The 22392-nt window shown below is 44.3% G+C and overlaps 1 protein-coding gene across 1 annotated transcript; it reads right to left on the bottom strand.

Annotated features, from left to right (window-relative positions):
• Positions 1-6157: 6157 nt before the first annotated feature.
• MRPS10 (mitochondrial ribosomal protein S10) lies at positions 6158-18099 on the bottom strand. The gene is made up of 7 exons (XM_070418604.1): positions 18018-18099; positions 14614-14678; positions 14454-14526; positions 11253-11389; positions 9579-9687; positions 7848-7937; positions 6158-6488 (listed from the first exon to the last, which is right to left on the bottom strand). Exons 1-7 carry the CDS (start codon positions 18063-18065, stop codon positions 6405-6407), a joined length of 606 nt encoding a protein of 201 aa, XP_070274705.1. The 5' UTR covers positions 18066-18099; the 3' UTR covers positions 6158-6404.
• Positions 18100-22392: the final 4293 nt, after the last annotated feature.

Genomic DNA, 22392 nt, shown 5'->3' with positions numbered 1-22392 from the left:
TCTGTCACCCCACTTATATCCCACTTTCCTCTTGTCCTTACCCACGGCCTGACACACCTGACGCTTCCTTGCCATGACCCTGACCTTTGCACCCCTCTCTCCCTCTAACTGCTCACTTGGCAAAACCTGACCCCGGCTAAAGCTAACCACTAACTGTGCTAACACCTCGTCTGCACCCAGGAGGCTGAACACAGAAGCAATCATAGAGTCACGCTGGCTGCACACACATCAAGTAACTGCTTACGCCTCCCTGCCGACCTCCCCTCCCCTCCCTGGGATGACTATCCCACACACTTCCCACCCTCAAACCTTTTACTCACTCCCACATTCAGCTGATGACCTGTCAAGCTTCATTTCAGCGACTCAGACACATCAGACAGCCGGACACACTCCCTGCATCCGAACCACGTGCTCTGCCTCATCCTGGTTCAGCGGAAGCAGCGTCCCTCCCCCGTTTCTCGCCTGCCAGGTCCTCCACTAGTTTTCTAGGCTCAGCTCTCCGCACTTCCTCCCCACAACGATTCCTTTCTCTTCTGCATCTTCTGCATCCTGATTTTCCTTCTCTAATGGATCATTCCCATCTGAAGACAAGCTTTAGTATCACCATTAATAAAACAAAGTCAAACAACAAAAATCCCGCCCTGACGCCACATTCAGGGTCCCATTACCACCTGCATGGGCCTACGCACTTTACCTTCATGGGTCACAAGATAAATATGGAATAAATAAGTATTACATACGTAAATATTTAAAATATTTGATCACTCATTGGTATAAAGATGGATATAATCCAGTCCAGCCCAGACTGGATTAAATTCATCCTTCTGATTTTGAAAGAAATTACAACACTTAAAAAGAAATTTAAAATATTGTGGTCCCTCGGCACTCTGGACCCTGGATCCACTGGCCCTGTCCGCCATCCCCTCCATCCGCTGTCCTAATTTTGGCTTCTCTTACAACAAAACCCTCTGTGGCAGATCTGTTTTCCAAAAACGGCACAGCAACAGATCTGGTGTCACGTGTTCCTCCCACCAAGGGGCAGTCTACTTCTCCTTCTCTTCCACCCAATGGCACGTTGTGGCTACCTCATTGAAGAGGACGGGCAGAGGGACACCATGTGACTTCCAAGGCTAGGTCATCAAAGGTGATAGGGTCTAGGCCTGGCTCTCTCGGGACTTGCCCTCAGAACCCAGACACCATGTTGTCAGGAAGCTCAGGCACATTCAGGGATTCCGGCTGTCAGCCAGGCTCAACCATCAGACTTGTGGGTGAGTGAGTGACTCCAGGCCCAGCCTCCCAGACACCCCAGTTGATACCGAATGGAGCAGACAATGTCCCCGCAGAGCCCTGACCAAATTGCAGATTTGTGTGCAAAGTAAATGTTGTCTTCGCTTTAAGCTACTAAATCCGGGTATTTTTCTAGGGTAACAATAACTAACTGACCATTCTCAAACCTGCTTTGTGTCCTCATCTTTCTTATTCTCTCCTCAACTTACTCCAATTGGATGCTCGTCCCCATCACTCCATGGACAAGGCTTGTACAGGGGTCACCAATGACCTGCTTTCGTTACTCAGCTTGCCAGCAGATTCATTATGGTTCACCAAGTAAATTCTTCCTCCAAATACTCAGGTTTCAAGGACCCACACTTGTCTGGTTTCACTCCAACCTCACTGATGGCTCATCACCTCCATTTTACCAAATCTCTACATGCTTGGGGCTTCCCAGGCTTGTTCTTGGTACCCTTCTCATCTACCCACATTCTCCCCATCCCCAACATTACATACCAGTTGTAGGCTGACAGCTTCCACACTTACATCTTCAGCCTGGACTCTCTCCAGAACTCAGATTCATGAACTCAGCCGCCTACTGGACATCTATCCTCAGATGGCAAACTTAGCAAGGCCAAGGCCAAACTACTGATTTTCTTCCCAAATCCCTTCTCAACTGCAGTAAAGGCATCACCATTTACCCAGTTGCTTAGGCCAAAACCTAGATGTCATTCTTGACGTCTAGGTCTCATTTTGACATAATTAGTAGGTCGTTCCATCAGCTCCACCTCTAAACTATTCTGAATCAACCACTTTTCATCACCTCCACTACTACTCCAGTCCAGGCCATATCCTCTCACCTGGGCCACTGCAGAAGGCCCTAACCAGTCTTCCTGCCCCCTCCTAACAACTCCCTCCTCACAGTCCATACCCAGCAGTCAGAGTAGTGTGTTCTAAGCCATGAATCAGATCCTATCACTTGTCTGCTCCAAACCCTCCAATGGCTTCCCACTGCACTCAGAATAAAACCCATACTGCTCCCCATGGCCATGATGCATCACATCATCTGCCCCTGCCTGCTGTGGTCATGTTCCTCTGTCCTTGTCTGCTGACACACCAAGCTCACCGGGTCTTAGCACTGACTGGTCCTGCTGCTCGGACTGCTCTCCCCTCAGGTCTTCACGTGGCTGCCTCCTTGACCTTCTCCCTTCCTCAAGGAATTCTGACATCATCTTACTTCATTTTCTTCATAGTGTTTAACTAAAGCTGAAACTATCTTGTTTTTTTCCTTATTATGTCCTCCCCATAGAGTCTAAGATGCTTGAGGAGGGGGGCTTCACCCCGTACATCACGGAATTCCCAATGCCTAGGACAGTGCTTGGCACATACAAGAAACTCAAACACTTGTTGAGTAACTGAGCAAAGTGAATGACACACAGTTAGTGCTGAATTAATGGGAGCTATTAGTCCTTAATTTTGCAAGACAACTCCTCTTGACTCCTTTGAGTGCCTGGGTTAGCAGGTATGTATCGATGTGAAAGATAATGGGCCTTTAGAACTAGAAGAGGCCTTGAAGATCCTGCTCAGTGATTTCCACCTTCCTTCCATCTCATCACACCTGAAGGCATGTGCCCATCAGTGGCTGTGGCTCTGAACCAACAGTGACTCAACTGGCTCAGTGTGAAGATGGTGTCATCCCTGACCATCTCTTCGTATTTATGGATATTTAAGCAAAATTGAGGAGTGATTAAAGGACATTAAGAAATTATATGAATGAGATATAACTTGATTTAGACTCTGGCTAAAGAATCTAAAATTCAATTGGCTTTTCATGTGGGTCAGTTGACCATGACCTGCCCCATTAATACGCTGAGCTGTTGAAGTATAAATATATAATTTCAAAGAGGATTAGGACTCCACAGAGAGAAATGATAGCTTAAAGTGAGTAATAATAGTAAGGGTTTAAGGAGGGCAGGGCTAGGAATTGAACGGGGATTTGCAGAGAACCTGGGGGTTCACAGGCAGTCAGCCATAATCTCGGCTCCAGGTATAAGAAATGCTTGAGCCATAGACCTAGTCTGCTGAGCCCTAGCTGGGCCTGGCCCCAAGGTACTGCAAATAACCTCCATGCTGGTTCTTGTGACCCAGTGGGACCCTCCTTGATGCAGCCTAAACTCTTGTGCTGCCCCCTCACACCCTGTGGACCTTGAGACAACAGGGATCGGAATCGCATTGTGTATTATACTTTTTATCTTTATTCAGATCACATTTACATCTTTTATGCCTTAGATTCCCCCACTCCCAGTTGATCATTTTACTTCCAAAACTTAGGGGAAATAAGTGCGTTCTGCCAATGTGAAAGGGGAAATAAGTCTGGACTTTAGGTTTGAATATTCTGAGTACCTCCTACTCTTTAAAAATTAGGTTTAGGGCTGTCCCTGTCACGAATCTGAACTCATACAAATCCGTTTCACCCTTTTTGCCTCAGCTTTATCTGTAAACTGAAAGGATACTGAATGGGGAAGTCAGAACTTGGTTTTCTGTCCTGGAAAATGGGGTAATAACAGTAACTACTTTATTGGGTTGTTATAAAGATGAAATGAGAATATCTGTGACTATGTAAAATGCTTGGCATAATGTATGGCGGTGATTACAATGCACATTACATGCTTTCCCAGCTAAATTAACCATCATAGCCCTTCCAGCTGGTATCTAAACCGGGCAGTGCACAAGCATCTGGGATGCCACTGGATTCGCACTCCATCTAGTGATAACTAGAATTCACTCATGTCTATTACTTACTTGGAACTGTGAGGTGTTCTATAAGTGACCTAATTTAATACTCCTACCTTAATGAGGAGGCACTGTCTTCTACATTTTACTCAGGAGTAAATTGAGGCTCTGACAGGATTAACTACCTTGCCCAAGTTTATTGCAGTTAGTGGGTTTGAACTCTTATCTGACACAGACCTGTCTGACTCCAAAGTCCATGTTTTCTCTACTCTGCTACTCATTAGTGCTGCAGTAAAACCGAATGTAGGAAAGGAGGAATGGCAGCTGACAAACAGAAATGCTAAGAAATTAGACTCCTTCTTTAAAACAATGGCTTTCTATATTTACTATGTTCTGTGTAAGGTGACCAAAGGAACATATAAGTAATTCTTTGAAAGCATTGAAACTAGGCACCAAACAAGTCTAATTTGTAGAGTTCTATCAATAATTTCAAACAGACCATATTATTATTTTGTTTAATCTGAAAAGGAAATACATTTCAGATTAGAGGAAGCAACAGTGAACTCAGGGCCACCTCTCAATAATGTCACTTCGTACCTGCCTTCAGGTTCATTCTACCGTCAGGCTCCATTTTCTCTCACTGCCTCCCACCCCACTGTGGGCAGCGACACTTGGGCATTAATTCCAAGCTTTAGAACTTGCATTTTACGTGGGAGATTCAACTAAAAAACACTTTCTCAGCCTACCAGGATAAAGAAATTACCTTGTTTATATCAAGAAGTAGGTTTCAAATACTTTTGTCACAAAAGTATCACTACTTTTTGTCACATGTGTAGTTTATTTGCGTATTTATCTTAAAACAAGATTTTAATATATAATTTGAAGTGCCAACCTGAGTAATCTGGTTTATGGGTTAATTGAAAATGAAAACAGTCCGACTCGGATGCACCCCTTTAGCTCACAGTGAGTCACTGGAGCTGAGTGTGCATAGATTATCCTATCATACTACAGTGATTAATATTATCTAAAAACACATACAAAAAAGCTGTATTTATTTTTAAAGAATTAAAGTTCAAATGGGTCACAAATTGCTGCTTTGCTAGATATAATTACCATTATATTGCTCTTGTTTTATTGACTAGTTCTTAATCCTGAGGCTTATACCTGCTTATACCTGAGATAAGCATGCTTTAGGCATTTGTGAATGACATAGTCAACAACTGAGCTGAGAAGGGAAGGAGGCCAGGGGCCCCAAGGCTGTAATTCTTTTCATGTTAATGACAGTAATGTAAGTCTGATACATAAGCAGTATGCATTCAAAACACCGATACCTGATAGCAGGTAAGGAAGAGAGAACAGGAATTCCAGTGCAAGGGGGGAAAAACTGAGAAGACATAACTACTTCAAAGATGTGAAGAAAACGACAAAAGCCGAGGCCCTGGTTCTGCTGTAAAAAGGAAACGAATCACTCCCTTGGGGTTGATCCATCAACAGTTTCAGCCTGTTGCAGTCCTGCTTCTTTCAGGGCTTTAACTTCTATTTAATTTCATGGAAAAGTAGACATCTCCAAAGAAAAGGCGGCCATTTACCAAAAGAGGGAGGCCTTCTTATCAGTGAGGAACTTAATAAGGAAAATAGTTTGTGCCTTGCACAATTTTCAAAGGCTGTTATTTCTATTCAATTTTTGGTAAGTTAACAAAATAAGAGCCCGTTGAATGAATGAATCACAGGATGGGTGAAATGATACAGTGGTAATGTCTTGAGAGCTTAAATTCCATTACAGTGACCCTTTTAGGCAGCCTTCTAGGGTCTGGGCCACTAGAAGGTGCAGTGTATGCCTCAAGTGTGCTTGGTCTGCTGCAAAGTATATTCATTTTCAAGAATGGAGAGCTTAAATGAGGTCAAATTTGGAGGTCATCACCCCCGAACAAACAACTATATGCTGCCTGTTCTAGAGTATCAAAAACTTCAATTGCTCAGTGTTAAAGTAATCAAATTAACCAAAGGTTTCTTCTAGGAATTTCTAAAGAAAAAAATGTATGTGAGCAATATTTCAAATATTCACTTTCAGATGAATGATATGATATAAATTAAAATGAGTACAAACTAATAATTGAACAATAGCAGAATAAAATATAAACAGACTCTTTTGGTGCATAGTGGTCAAAACGGTTTACTCACATTTGGTAAAATCAGAACTGAGATGATGATATGTATAAAAGGACAGATAAAGTGGCTCTTCCACTGTAGTCCAGTGTATCCTTAATGCTCCATCCCCTGCTGCCCATGATCAGGACATGTGGACTCCACAGTGAACCGTCTCAACTGGCAGCACTCTCCACTTGAGCCCACGTGGCTGGCCCACCCGCATTCAAAAGCCCACACAACTAGTCTCTGAGACTTTATGACTTGCTTTCTTCCTTTGCCTCTGGTATCTTTTCCCAGATTGGCTCCTTGATGTGTTCTGGTAACCGTTCTAATTTTGTCTAAAAAGAGAAAAATAGAACTATAGTATAATGTGGACTTAACTGAACTCTTTGGCCACAAAATAGATGAGTTTTGTTCCCTTAAATCCTCTTGACTTCTTTTATCTCCTAGCCCCTACTTGCCACCCCCCTACCCACACCCCTCTCATCTTTTTGTAGGCTTTGAAAACAGAGAGAAGAAAACTTGATGGTATATAAAACTCGGAAACAGATAATCTATTCGATCCTCAGTGATCTCTAGGGATTGCCACCTAATGTGGTCCCCATGTCTGGACAACTCCTGGGAGGGAGGGAGACTTCGGAGGTGGCTCAGGGAGGATGTGGCTGCAGTGCAGGATGATTTGGTTGAACTGCCACCACTGCACAGGGAGGTGGAGACCCCAACTACTGTGGCAATCCTGCCTCCAGGTCTGCCACAGGCCCTCCACTCCACTCAGTGGGACAGGACCAGGCTGCAATCCTATATAATAAAAGGGTAATATGCAAATCGACTGAATGGTGGAATGACTGGTCGCTATGATGCGCACTGACCACCAGGGGGCATATGCTCAACACAGGAGCTGCTCCCTGGTGGTCCGTGTGCTCCCACAGGGGGAGCACCGCTCAGCCACAATTTGGGCTGACGGCTGGCAAGTGCAGCAGTGGTGTCAGGAGCCTCTCCCGCCTCCGTGGTGCGCTAAGGATGTCCGACTGATGGCTTAGGCCCACTCTCTGTGGGGAGCGGGCCTAAGCCATCAGCTGGATAACCCCTGAGGGCTTCCGGACTGCGAAAGGGTGCGGGCTGGGCTGAGGGACACCCCCCCCCCCCCCCCCCCCCCCCCGCCGCGCCAGTGCATGAATGTCGTGCACTGGGCCTCTAGTGTATTACAACAATACAGATTGTTGGGGAAGGTCATCAAAAAGACATGACCGCCTGTTTGACCTGTGAGATGAACCCGGGCAATCAAAGGTTCCTTGCCTCCTCCCCTGTGTTTTGGAATGTGTGTTCTGCTGCCTTCTCTGCTCCCAGAACCTGCTCCAAGGATACAGGTTTGAGATAGAAATGTGGTATTGAGACTATCTGGACTGAGTACATGACTGACCCAGTAAGGTCTCCTGGGTGCGTGAATGACCCAAGTTGGGGCCTCTATATAACTTTTAAGATTTGGCAGGTGTGTGCAGAAAGCAAACTGTCTGGCAGCTGCCCATGACAAAGCTGGTGAGTAAGTTCTCCTGCTTATTAAACCTGCCACCTACCACTTGGAGTGGTCTGCCTCTCTGCGCTCTCTCCTTGCCCCGCATCCAGGGTGGTTTCAGATTACACCTGGGGAGCTCCCAACACACACTACGCCCCAATAGAGATAGAACTTAAAGTCATACCTTTGTAACTTCCATGGCAACTCCTTCAGGTAAGTTTCGCTGAATGTATTCCAAGTAGACATCTGCTGTACTTCCAGTTAGATGTTTTAGCTGAAATTTCAAACATAAAATTGGTTCATACTCTGCTGTTAGAGTAGAAATATTAAAGTTTTATTGGTAACAGTGCTAGAGCCTTTTCTTCCTCTATGGAATCTACACAGAATCCCAATTTGAAAAGCCCTGTAGCTCCTCTGGTGGGACTGAATGGGGAGCATGGCCCTGAAGCACCCTCCTCCCAGACGTCTGAGAGCCAGAGCTGCATGGAACCCAGCTGGCCAGCAGGTATCAGAGCAGCACACTCACAAGACAACTTAACACACAACGCAGAAGGACACAGACTAGATGTAAGAGTTAGCATGAGATGTTCTGCATGCTCCATGCTCAAGTGTTTCTGTTGGACATGGGTGCATACAATTTTGGTGGTTTTTTTTCCATTTAAGGGTGGAACTACATCTTAATATTTGTATCCTCAATGTCTAGTATAGCACTTCCAATGTAAAAGATACACAAAGTTGTTTTAATAACATTTATAAATCATTTACTACGTGACGAAGTATTCGCAGTGTTTTAGATAAATACCTCATTTAATCCTCACATAACCTAGGAGATGGGTACCATTATTATTCCCATTTTGTAGATAAAGAATGGAGGCACAAAGCATACAGCTAGTAAGTGCCAGGACTAGGACCTGGCTGCTTGACTCCAGAACCCATGCACTCCTTAACCACAAGACTATGTCAGCCCTAGTGGATGCACAAATGAATAAGGTGAATGAAAAATCGTAATGCTGCCCCTCACAGACACGGGAAATCCAGGAAGCATGTGAAAACAATTATTAGAACTGTGTGAAAATTTAACTAGAATTTTTGAAAAGCAGGCAAAATTATTCCAATGCTATCTTATTGTATAAAACTTAGTCAGCTACCCTAGCTGGTTTGGCTAAGTGGACAGAGAGAGTGTTGGCCTGTGTGGACTGAAGGATCCCAGGTTCATTTCTGGTCAAGGGCACATGCCCGGTTGTGGGCTCGGTCCCCGGTGGGGGGCATGCAGGAGGTGGCTGATCAATGATTCTCTCTCATCATTTATGTTTCTATCTCTCTCTCATTCTCCCTTCCTCTCTTAAATAAAAAAAAATATATTTTTAAAAATAAATAAATAAATTAGTCAGCTCCCTAGCTGGTTTGGCTCAGTGCTCAGTGTCGGCCCACGGACTGAAGGGTCACGGGTTCAATTCCAGTCAAAGTCTTGTACTTCAGTTGCAGGCCGATCCCTGCCTGCGTGAGGCAACCAATCGATGTTTCTGTCTCTCTGCCTCTTTCCACTCTCTCTAAAAATCAATGGAAAGAATATCTTCGGGTGCGGGTTAACAAAAAAAAGGAATGAGTGATGGTTTGATCTGTTGCTCTGAGGAATACAAATTGTTCTAGGGGTAATCAAATTTTAAAAAAATTAAAAAAAAAATTAGTCAGCATCATCTGCATTATTGAGCAGAAGTAGAACTATTCTAAAGGATGGCTTTATTTGAGTTTGATTTTCCTGTCTGTTGCTCCCATAAACACAAAAGGTCCTTTTACCTTCTCTGCAACCATTAGCATGAGCTGACTAAAAGGAAGTCAGCCAATGTGAAAGGAAAGTTATGGTAGTATGAAATGGGGCATTTCAAAAATACCTGAATATCTGAAATAAACTCACCTCTAAGCATCTGTAAAGTGTTCTCATTTCATACTGAACTCTGTGCTTCTTGAAAATATGCACTGATTTGAGAAGAGTAAATCGCTCTATTTTCCTTGGAGGTTCATGTCTGAAAGTTAATGGGCAAAACAACAAGCTTAAGCTAAGTGATGATAAAACCTTAGTCAGCGATATCAAAGCATGATCCCACAATTTTGTAGGTCAGGTTCATGCTCAATTACAGGCATTAACTACCATTTACAGACTTCTACTTGTCAGGACTGTCATCTATGCTTAACAACTGATGTCATAAAGCTCAGGCCAAAATAAACATCTTGGACAGCAACACAAACATTTTTTTCCACAGTCCCAAAATTGAGCCTTGGCATGCAAGTGCACACACCCTCAAACACACACACACACACACACCTCCAGCCTTTACAGCCCTGAGGTCCCTTACTGACAAATATATGAACTGTGAAAAGCAACACCCGTGTGATGGACACAGTTGTAACGTCTGCTGTATGTTATTTTAGGAAAACTTACAGATAACCCATAATCATAAAACTATAGTCTGTTATGGAAAACGTGGATTCATTGTGTTTTGTAAAGAGGTGGACAGACTGGCAAAGCCCTAAATGGGCCTTGTTCTACATCAGGAGCAGGTGACAAGACAAAAGAGGTGGTTACACTTGACCCTGCAGTGACTTCAGGGCCATATGAAGCTCACCTTGCTCAGGCATGAAATTACTGGGTGACTGGTGCTTCTGAGGGCAGTTTTGAAACAATGATATATTAGCCCAGTGGTTGGCAAACCGTGGCTCACGAGCCACATGCGGCTCTTTGGCCCCTTGAGTGTGGCTCTTCCACAAAATACCACGTGCGGGCCCACACGTACAGTGCAATTGAAACTTCGTGGCCCATGCGCAGAAGTCGGTTTTCGGCCTGGGCGAGTCTATTTTGAAGAAGTGGCGTTAGAAGAAGTGGGGGGTGTCGGTCGGTCAGGCGACGAGAGACTTGGCGCAGGCGGGCCAAGGGATACGCAGCGCGGGGGAGGTACATTCGCTGAGGTCGACCCCTTCCAACTCTCCCATCCACACTCCTCTATCTGAAACAAGTATACAAGACGAGTGTGGATGGGAGAGTTGGAAGGGGTCGACCTCAGCGAATGTACCTCAATCAGATTGAGGACGTTTTTAGCAAAGGCCAGTTTTGGAGTACCCTAATTAAGTTAATAACAATGTACCTACCTATATAGTTTAAGTTTTAAAAATCTGGCTCTCAAAAGAAATTTCAATTGTTGTACTGTTGATATTTGGCTCTGCTGACTAATGAGTTTGCCGACCACTGTATTAGCCAAAGAGCATCAAATCAAAGGATCTATAAAAAGACTGCTTGCTCACCTAACTGCCTCCCTGCCCCATCGTGATCCCAGACATGAGGGCTTCTTGGATCTCCTGTCTATGAAATTGGTAGAAAAAGGATTTCCTTCATTTTCCTGGGTCACTCATTCTAGTATTTAAACATTCTAGAAGACAGGAGGGATGATCTTGCTTAGGATAATAGGACAAAGCTACACCCTACCTAGCATGAGTTCTATCCCATTTTAAGAGCTCACACTTGGCTGGAATCAGCACCATTTTCTGGCTGATCATGTTACAACTGACAAGTCAGATTAGGAAAGATTATACTTACACTTCAATAGAGATACCAAGTTCTTTAGCGGCAAGCACGGCAAAATATTCGTAACTGTCCAACACAGCCTTATCATGGCCTTTTACTAAAACTGACAGGCGCTTATACAATGTGTCCGGTTCATCGGAAATAGTTATCTACAATTTTGAAATAAAAAAGTAAAGGTTCATTTGTGGTTCCTCTAATACTTACAACTAAAATATTTAACATATTATCCTCACTCAATTGAGCAACTTCAGAGTTTAGTTTAGTAATAAATGGGGAGAAAAATGCTATGTAACATTTTAACACTATAAGCTTAAGTATCTAATTACTATCACATTCAGATCTGCACAATGACCCTTAGAATCTGTTAAAATGCAGTTTGAATCAAAGGGACTTCCAAGGCAACAAAATCACTAATGGAACCTTCTAACTTAAGAGTTATTGAGCCCCAAATTCACAATGGGAAAGCATTTTGGGGTCTGTTAACAAAAGTAGCCTAGTCAGAAGACCTGAATTGAGAATTAAACTCTGCTATTCTAGCTAAATGACAATGGGCAAGTCACATAATCTCACTGCACTTTAGTTTTCTCATATATAAAACAGAATACTGCTGCTACAGCTCTCAGCATTTCATTAGAGAATAAGAAAACAGATTAAAGTGTTTATAAATGATGAAACATCCTATATGAGTGTAATATGCAAATAGACCGAACAGCATAATGACCCGTCAGCAGGGGAGCAGGAGGCCAGTGGTGGAGGTGCGATGGGGGGCGTGGGGGGCAGGGCCAGCTGCTCGCCAGCGGGCACCTGACCCCTGATCAGCCTGCCCCGGTCACCTCCCGCAGAGGGAGGCCAGACTGCAGCTTAGTAGGACATCCCCTGAGGGCTCCCGGACTGTGAGAGGGTGCAGGCTGGGCTAGTTGTTATATAAAGGTGAGTAATTACTATTCATATTCTTTTTTTTTTTTTTTTTCATATTCTTTTTTTTAATGCTCACCTGAGGATATGTTTATTGATTTTAGAGAGGAAGGGAAGAGAGAAAAACAGAGAGACAAACACTGATGTGAGAGAGAAACATCAATTGGTTGCCTCCTGTACATGCGCCAACCAGGGATCAAAACCTATAAACTAGGTAATGCCCTGACCTAGAATTGAACCCGAGATCTTTTAGTGTAAGCGATGATGCTTCAACAAACTTAGCCACCCCGCAAGGGCCCATTCATATTCTTTATTTTAAAATGTCTTTTTATTAATTTTAGAGATAGAGAAAGGGAGAGGAAAAGGTCAATGAGAGAAACATTGACCAGCTGCCTCCTGCACGCCCCCTACTGGGGATTGAGCCCACAACCCCGGCATGTGCCCTGACTGGGAATAGAACCAGTGACCTCTCTGTGCATGGGACAATGCTCAACCAACTGAGCCACATGGGCCAGGGCCATATTCTTCTTAAAAAATATATTTTTACTGATTTCAGAGAGGAAGAGAGAGGGAGAGAGAAACATCAATGATGAGAATCATTGACTGGCTGCCTCCTGCACACCTCCTACTGGGGACTGAGGTTGCAACCCGGGCATGTGTCCTGATCGGAATCGAACCACAACCTCTTGGTTCATAGGTCAACACTCAACCTCTGAGCCACACCAGCCGGGGTAGGGCCATATTCTTTATTAGGCTTTATTCATGGTTTTTCCTGCCATAATAGAAAAATTCTCATTTCTAATTAACATGTTATGATACTGACTGTACATATAACTTCTAACTCTTCCGCCCTAATATTTAAAATCTTAGAAATAATGGGTCTGATGTTTCTTTCTTCCAAGAGGTGAATTGCCTTCACTTCATTCATCCATTAAAACAGTAATTTATATACTAATCCAATGATTCAGGGTTAATTACTTCACCCCTGAAAGGGGATCTACTTACATAATCAGGAAGCTAGACATTCACTCTCAATTACCCCAAATAGGGTTGTTGGAAGAACAGAATATACTGATAACCTATAGCAAAAGTTGGGGGACAAGGGAAGGGGGAATATAAGATGTATTCTTATTGGTTCCTACAGATTTTTTAAAATTAAGTAATTAATTTATTTTTTGAGAGTGAGTGAGAGAGAGAGAGAGCGAAAGAGAAAGAGAAACACTGATTTGTTGTTCCACCTATTTATGGATTCATTAGGTGATTCCTGCATGTGCCCTGACTGGGGATTGAACCATACATACCTTGGCTTATTGGGAGGACACCCTAACCAACAAAGCTATCTGGCTAGGGCTCCCTACAAGGTTTTGAACCTGTTAAAAATACTAAAATTCAGGAGATTTCACATAACAATTTATATTTCAGTTTAGCTTGGAAAATTTAGACAATCTGGCATCACTAGGTCTGACTTCTGAACGGCAACAAGTGGCTAGAATAAGTAGTAGCTGTCTCACTTATCAGGGGCACAGCGGTCATTGTGACCACCGTCACCCCTCCTTACAGCCTGGGCCATGCAGGCATCTGAGTTGCAGACCTGAGGTATGTATGCATTGTCATGGAAATATATCCAGTCTCTACTAAGTGAAAAAAATGAAACAGAGTACATTATGTACAGCAGAATTCTATTTTGGTGTGCATGTGCCTAGACAGAATGATTGCGTACAGACTAATGTCTAAAAAGATTCACACTAAACTGTTAGAGGGTTATTTGAGGGGTGGAATTAGAAAAAATGGGACTTTATAAGGATTTCAAAAAATTACAAATAACACAGAAACTGGATTGAAGGAATCATGGCCTTTACTTAAATGAAACAAGGTCATATGCTACTTCTGGTTTTACTAGTGTTACTGCTCTCTCTCACCGTCAAGGCCCTGGCTCACTGTCTTAAAATGAGAACAAAGACTTGACAGCTACAGGAAACAAATGTTCCTTGAACACATCACACATTCTGCATCATTAGTTATGACAATTCTTCACATTATTCTGAGTTACAAGCAAAAGACTGCTCACTCCCACAGTTCTGTGGGATAAATAATTACTTCTTTTAGAACTTGCCTACATACCCTGAAAGAGAACATGAGCGCCAGGGACATCAGAGAATACTCTACTCAGGCACACTATGCAATTGCCAGTAATCCAGAACAAAATTTTTAGTCATAAAGCATTTGGGAAACAACCCCAAATAAAATAAGGAAAATAGCTGACGTGGCTCCCTATGCCAAGATACAGGGAGCACATACCGCAGGCTTGGTCAAGTCCTTGGGAACATCAACATGTAGGTGTGAAAACTGTACCCACTTCATACTGGAATTGCTGTGTGGAGGGAAAAAGAAAACCTAAGTAAAACAGCACAAGCGCCCATTTTCTTGTTCAGTGCAGCACATCCAACTGCATACTTACAGAAGAAAGGCACCATTTTTGGATGTTCTGCTCTTAGAACTGCTTACAGAAAAATCCCTCGAACCCTTAAAAAAAAAAAGGGAACATGTAAGAATTAAAGTCAATCACCAAACCATTTATAGTTTCCACTAAAAAAATCAAAAGATGTATGATGTTTCAAATAAAGAGCTATCTCATTATTTCTGATGAAGATATTGGGTAACTAAAATGCCAAATTCGATTTTATTTAAAAAAAAAGACAGCCCTAACTGGTTTGGCTCGGTGGATAGAGCGTCGGCCCGCAGACTCAAGGGTCCCAGGTTTGATTCTAGTCAAGGGCATGTACCTTGGTTGCAGTCACATCCCCAGTAGGGGGTGTGCGGGAGGCAGCTGATCGATGTTTCTCTCTCATGGATGTTTCTGACTCTCTATCCCTCTCCCTTCCTCTCTAAAAAATCAATAAAATATATTTTAAAAAAAAGACAATAGTAGCATTGATAATCAAAAGGAACTCGCAAAATACTAGAGAATCTACATATTTTAAAGCTTATAAGAAAATTTTAAAAACAAGTAATTCTCACATTAAAATAACAGCTATAAATTAAATGTGTAGACTTCAAAGAAAAAAATGTGGCTTAATTTCCCCATTATTTTTTACAGATTAAATGTAATTCAACATAATATTTATTTGCCTCAATACTTTTGAACAAAAATGTCTTTATAATTGTTATTAAATAGAGTTGAAATAAGAATTCGGAAGTACACTTCTTTTGAAGCTTTTATACATCCTTTCCAGCATATGTATTTCTTGGCTTGACGGGGATTACTAGCTTATAAACGGAAATATACACTGAAACTGACATCCATTTTACACCATGACTGTGCCTCATAACTCAACAATCCAGCTTTTCCAATTCCTTTATTGTCAGCTCCCCCTAGTGGATCAAAACTTCTAGTTGAAGGAAACATGGTACTATATATATTTAATTTGCCATCTGTTTTTCCTTTAAGCTTTCCTGAGATTTAAATACAGATCTTGTAACATAGAAAGCCACACCTGAAACCTACATGATCCTATTAACCAATGTCACCCCAATAAACTTAATTTAAAAAGTGTAACCCAAGAAACTGGAAGCATGCTAGGATCCTTAAAACTACTCTGAAGATGAGAATAACTGTTAAGCACAAGTGAAGTTTAATTATAACAATTGAAGGTCATCTAGAGAAAGATAAATATCACATGATCTCACTCATTTGTGGAATATAATGAACAACATAAACTGATGAACAAAAACAGATCCAGAGACAGAGAAGCATCGATCAGACCGTCAAACCTCAGAGGGGAGGTAGAGGAGGGTGGGAGTAAGGGGGAGAGATCAACCAAAGGACTGTATGCATGCATATAAGCCCAACCAATGGACACAGACACCAGGGGGGTGAGGGGATGAGTGGGGGTGGGGGGCAGGGAGGGGGAATAAGGACACACATGTAATACCTTAATCAATAAAGAAAAAACTACTCTGAAGATGAGAATAACTGTTTAGCACAAGTGAAGTTTAATGATAACAACTGAAGGTCATCTAAATATGTTAAAAGGCCTATTCTTAGTTTATGGTCCTTCTTCCCCTCTTAACCCAAGATGGAAACAAATTAAGTATTTTATTTAATATAAATAAATGTTATTTAACATTCTCCCTTGGATCAGGGGAAAGACAAAAAGAGGAGGCAATCAGGTACAATAGCCGGTAAGAGGAGGTAAGTGCCATTCTTCACCCATAGCCACATAGGAAACTCCCTCCCACCTGTCTGCCAGGGACCCCACCGATTCAGTTGTACACCTGCCACTTCTAGTCTCCCAGTATCAACCTCCGCTTTTACTTACTTATGTTTTAAACATATTGATTTTTGGAGAGATAGCGAGGATGGGAGGAGAGAGAGTAACATCACCTGGCTGTCCCACTTACGCATTCACTGGTGGATTCTTGTAGGCGCCCCGACTGGGATCGAACCCAAACCCTGGGACCAGCTCCCACCAGCGGAGCTACCCGGCCAAGGCCAACACCCCTGCTGCTGAGAGCTGGGGGCTATGCGCTGTTACAGCCAAAATTAACCTTCAAAAATTCTTAGTTTTCTTTTTGAGGAGGTTAAAGGGTACCTGGGTAAGTGTCTTGGTTCAACATTTCAACCTCACACACCATCAGTCTGGTCTTAAGAACAGTGGTTCTCGAAGTGTGCCCTGCAGACCCCTGCCCTGCGGACCCGGCACCCCTCGGGCCCGGAAGGCGGAAGCGACTCCGCAGTAACACTGCGGCTTCCGGGGCGCCGCTCACCCTCGTTCCTCCACCGTGAACGCTTCCAGGGTCCGAGTCAGCTGTGGGCAAACTACGGCCCGCGGGCCGGATCTGGCCCGTTTGAAATGAATAAAACTAAAAAAAAAAAAAAAGACCGTACCCTTTTACGTAATGATATTTACTTTGAATTTATATTAGTTCACACAAACACTCCATCCATGCTTTTGTTCCGGCCCTCCGGTCCAGTTTAAGAACCCACTGTGGCCCTCGAGTCAAAAAGTTTGCCCACCCCTGATGGTGGGGTGAACGCGGGGGCAGCCCGCGACTCCAGCCGTCTCCCACTCAGCCAGACATTAGAGAGATTTGGGAAAACATGAAACGGCCAGTCGCCTCATCCTCACTAACGGTTTTGGGAAATTTAACTATTGTCACAAATATGTCCGTTAGGCTAACATGTAAGGAGCGTACTGGTGTTATTTTTCAAGGCGTAAGCACTTTCCCGATTCTGTTTTATTTTCGAATAAGCGAAATACATATCGATAACCAAGACTCACAAAAACCAGTTGCACGGAGCTGACCTTTTTTAGGGTGTAAAGGGGTGCCGAGGCCCCACACCTCGAGGACCGCTGCTTAAGCTGCTGCTTCTCCAGGAAACCTCGCGGAGCCTATGCCCGCCCCTCCCCCCCCCACCCCCCCCCCCCCACCCCCCAACCCCGACCTGCGTGACGCGGCCCTAAACCTCAGAACCCCGCGCCGGAGGAGAGCGTCTCCATTCAGTCTGCGGGGAGAATCGAGGCCTCAGCCCCGAATTGTCTCCAGGCGAGTTTCCTGTCTTCGGAGCCTCGGTTTATTTTGCAAACATAAAAGGGGAGGAAGTTGGAATGTATGATGTTCAACATCTTTTCCAGCTCTGTTATTCTTTTTGTTCCTGTCTTTGCCCTGACTTCTGTTTTATCCCGTGCGAGAATTTGAGATAAAACCAACCCCTTTCTTGCTACCGTCCTGCAAACGAGCCGAGATGCGGAATAAAATCGGGGAAGGCTCCTGGTGGCCGGAACGACGGCTGTCAGACAGACTGAGGGGGCAACTGTCCCTGCGGGCCCGCCTAGTCCCTCCAGCCTGCCCGGTACCTGCCTGCCAGAGACGCCGGCACAAGGCCCCGAGCGCTGCTCGCGCCGCCATCTTGCCGTCGGCGTCCCAGGATCGCTTCCGGGTCACAGTGCGTCCTCGACCATAGAGTTCCGCAGCAGGAGAGAGTGTACCCTCTGTTCCGGCACCGGAACGACCATAGAGATAGAATTCCGTGCTTTTTAAGGGCGCGACTGAGAATGCAGGCGGCTTCCCGGCCCGGGATCCGAGCTCGGTGAGGTCCCTTCAGCCCCTTTGTAGATAGTTACCAAGGTCCCGCAGTGTTTTCCTCTACAAATCGTTTTTTGTCCTGTGTGGTTCCTGTTCTTTAGAGGCAAACGTAAACACGTGCTTGGAAAAAAATATATATTGACAGCAGTTATCTCTGGGTAGAGGATAAATGGTTGACTTGTTTTCCTATTTCTGTAGCCTTGTAGTTATGTCCTCAACCCTGCCTTCCTCCCCCACACCAATTGGCATTTTTGTCCGTCAGCCATGCTGTGCACCACTGCCCCACGGAGCTTCCCAAGTCTTCATTTCCTTAGGTTACTCTAGTGCTTCAGACTTTTACCCAGGACCACAGCCACAAGGTGTTATAAACAAAAGTGTCTGGTTATTAACGTCTACCCTAATTGAGCTCCAACTAAAAGGCTTGTAACTGGGTTTTGCTGTAATAAAAATTTTCTTCCATTGGTGCAATTCTCGAAGCTTTGTTTTCCTCCAGTGCTTTCACATACACCATCCTAGATAATAAAAGCCTAATATGCTAAGTGTCTGGTCGTCTGGTCTGCCGTTCAACCAATCAAAGTGTAATATGCTAATGATATGCTAAGGCCGCTCAACTGCTGGCTATGACATGCACTGACCACCAGGGGATAGACCAGGGGTGGGCAAACTTTTTGACTCGAGGGCCACAATGGGTTCTTAAACTGGACCGGAGGGCTGGAACAAAAGCATGGATGGAGTGTTTGTGTGAACTAATATAAATTCAAAGTAAACATCATTACATAAAAGGGTACGATCTTTTTTTTTTTTTTTTTTTAGTTTTATTCATTTCAAACGGGCCGGATCTGGCCCTCGGGCCGTAGTTTGCCCACGGCTGGGATAGACGCTCTGACAGGTGGGTTAGCTTGCTGCTGGGGTCAGGCTGATCAGTGGAGTCCCTCGGCCTGGCCTGCACCTTCTCACAATCTGGGACCCCTCGGGGGATGTTGGAGAGCTGGTTTCGGCCAGATCCCGAAGGCCAGGCTGAGGGATCCCACTGGTGCATGAATTCGTGCACCGGGCCTCTAGTTTAGTATAATGGAAAACTCTGGGCTTACAATGAGGAGATCTGCGATGTGGACCCAGGTTTACCATTTAGCTGAGTGACTTTGGGCAAGTTACTTCGCCACCCTGAGCCTCAGTTGTCTCATATATCAACTAGTGATGATAATAATAATTTCCTACTTCAAGTAGTTGCTATGAGGATCAAATGAGATACTGATGTATGATGTTTAGTACAATGCCTGGCACCTAATAATGCATAGATGGAATTTGTACCATAAAGTTGCTTCCACCTCACCTGCCTCACAAGATTGTTAAGAAGATTAAATTTTTTAAAAACCAAGTTTATGGGAACACTGTGTAGCATTTAAAGTATTGTGCACATGTAAAGTTGTTTGTTTGTTTTTCCTTCCCTGCCCTAATTTGCAGCCTAGAGAACCAAGGAAGAGGTAGAGTGATTTGCCCAATATCACACAAACTGATGAAAGATCTTGCCCTAACCGGTTTGGCTCAGTAGATAGAGCGTCGGCCTGCGGACTGAAAGGTCCCAGGTTCGATTCCAGTCAAGGGCATGTACCTTGGTAGTGGGCACATCCCCAGTAGGAGGTGTGCAGGAGGCAGCTGATTGATGTTTCTCTCTCATCGATTCTAACTCTCTATCCCTCTCCCTTCCTCTCTGTAAAAAATCAATAAAATGTAAAAAAAAAGAGAAAGATCTAGGACCAAAACCCAGTTTTCCTGCCCCATAGACCGGCCTCTACTTATTGGAACTCATTCCTTGCAGAGGTGTGGCGGAAATGCCCCGTGCGGTCCTATACCAGAGCGTGGAAACTCCATACTTTACCTGTGCACACCTCTGCCGCGCTCGGCTCTGCTGCACCTGACAGGCTGCCCAGCGCCTTTTTTCAGGCTTCCACTCTGAACTGTGACATTCCAAGTTGGCTGGTCTGTCTCAGCCAGCGGGGTTTCCAGCAGCTCTCCAATTCTGTCGCTGCTTCTCAAGTTTGCACCAGTCTATTTGCAACTTCTGTGATGCTCCTTGGCCTGCCTCTGCCCTTCAAGTACCCGCAGCTGGGGGGTCCTGCTGCCACATAATGGTGACATTACAGCTTGCAAATGTCTTTCACCTATGTTACCTAATCTGATCCTCAGAAGAGGAAGTGAGGAAACGGAGGCTCAGAGATGAAGCAACTCACACAAATCATATGGTGAGTTAGTTACAGCTGAACCAGTAACCCTCTTCAAGACCCCGGTTCGATGCCTCTCCGCCCGTGCAGTGGGCTGCTGCTGACCCTATGATCAGCTCAGTTCCATTTTAAGCCTCTTTGGATGTGAGGATTGGATTCTCACTTCCCCACCCTCCTGCAAGTAAAGGTGTTTATTTTATTTTTAAGTCCTCATCTGAGGATATTATTTCCATTGATTTTTTTTTTTTTTTTTTTGAGAGTGAAAGGAAATGGAGGGAGGCAGGAGAGAGAGAGAGAAACATTGATATGAGGCACATTGATTGGTTGCCTCCCACACGTGCCCTGAACGGGCCAGGAGTTGAATCTGTAACCAAGGGACATGCCCTTGACCAGGAATCAAATCCATGACCCTTCAGTCTGCGGGCTGATGCTCTAACCACTGAGAAAACCAGCCAGGCCTATTTTTTATTTTTTACTTTAAAAGACACGTGTGGCCTGGACTGCTCTTGCAACTGGGTATGTGGACTCAAAGCATCCTTAAGGACTGGATACCCTCTCCATTCCTGTGGCCAAGCATGGTCTCTTTATCGATGGGCTCTCTCTGCTTACAAATAGTGTCTGTGCCCTCAGAACTCTGCCTTGATGTGGCCACTGCCTGCTGCCTTTGACTCATAAAGTTTCTCCATTCATACTCCAAATGTGGGAGTTTGATTTGGTCCCCTTGTTTTCCTGGCTAAGCCTTGCCAAATGTCACCTAATGGCCTAGGGAAGTGGTCAGCCAACTCATTAGTCAACAGAGCCAAATATCAACAGTAAGATTGAAATTTCTTTTGAGAGCCAAATTTTTTAAAGTTAAACTATATAGGTAGGTACATTGTTATTAACGTAATTAGGGTACTCCTAAGGCTTAGGAAGAGCCACACTCAAGGGGCCAAAGAGCCGCATGTGGCTCACGAGCTGCAGTTTGCCGACCACGGGTATGGGCCTAATAGCTTGGAGTCAGGTGCCAGCCCCGGTCCAACTAGCTGAGGGCCGGTGGGAGTCATTGTGAGGGGCAAACCCTGGTTTTGCCAACAGCAGGGCTGTGGACAGGGCTCTGTGGTGTGGTATGTGGGCAAGGACAGCGTTCTGAAGCTTGGCCTATTATAGGTCTCTTCCCTACCACCTTCCAAACCTCTAGCCTAATGCAGATGAGTAGGAGGTCAAATAATTCTGGAGAGTTGATGCAAGTCCACCTTGCTTTATATCCAGGAAAAATAAAAGTATGTGCATCAAATATTTCTAAGTTATATCATATTTTGATTGCACCAGTGGTTCTATCTTATTTTTTAATTTTTTTGTTAATCCTCACCCTAGGATATTTTTCCATTAATTTTTTTTTTTGCAGGGGGCGGGGGGGGGGGGGGGGGGGCGGGAGGAGGGCGGTAAAGAATTGTGGTCATCTGGAAAGCCAGATGGGCTGAGCCACAAAATGGCACCTGGCTCCATTGATTTTTAAAGAGTGGAAGGGAGTGGGAGAGACAGAAAGAAACACCGATGTGAGAGAGACACATTTGGTTGCCTCCTGCACGTGCCCTGAACCAGGGCTGGGGATCAAGTCCACAGCTGAGGTATGTGCTCTTGACCGAATCAAACCCAGGACTCTTCAGTTCTCAGGTTTACGCTCTATCCATTGAGCCAAACCGGCCAGGGCCAGTGGTTCTGTTTTAGAAGACAGCCCTTTTCTCTTGGTTGTGATGGTTTCATGGTTAATACTTATCTCCAAACTCATCAAGTTATATACAGTAGATATGCATAACTTTTTATGTCAACCACGTCTCAATAAAGTGGTTAAAAATGGTAATACTGCCAAAAATAAAGTTATACAAGCAGAGGAAGGAACGACCCAAAACAGCCAAAGGAGAGATCAGTGTTGCATGTAACCGTGT

Source organism: Myotis yumanensis, unplaced genomic scaffold (genome assembly GCF_028538775.1).
Source record: "Myotis yumanensis isolate MYYU_CA2020_CCGP unplaced genomic scaffold, mMyoYum1.0.hap1 SCAF_6, whole genome shotgun sequence".
NCBI lineage: Eukaryota > Metazoa > Chordata > Mammalia > Chiroptera > Vespertilionidae > Myotis > Myotis yumanensis.
The sequence above is the reverse complement of the archived record's forward strand: the minus strand, read 5'-3'. Positions and strand labels throughout refer to the sequence as shown.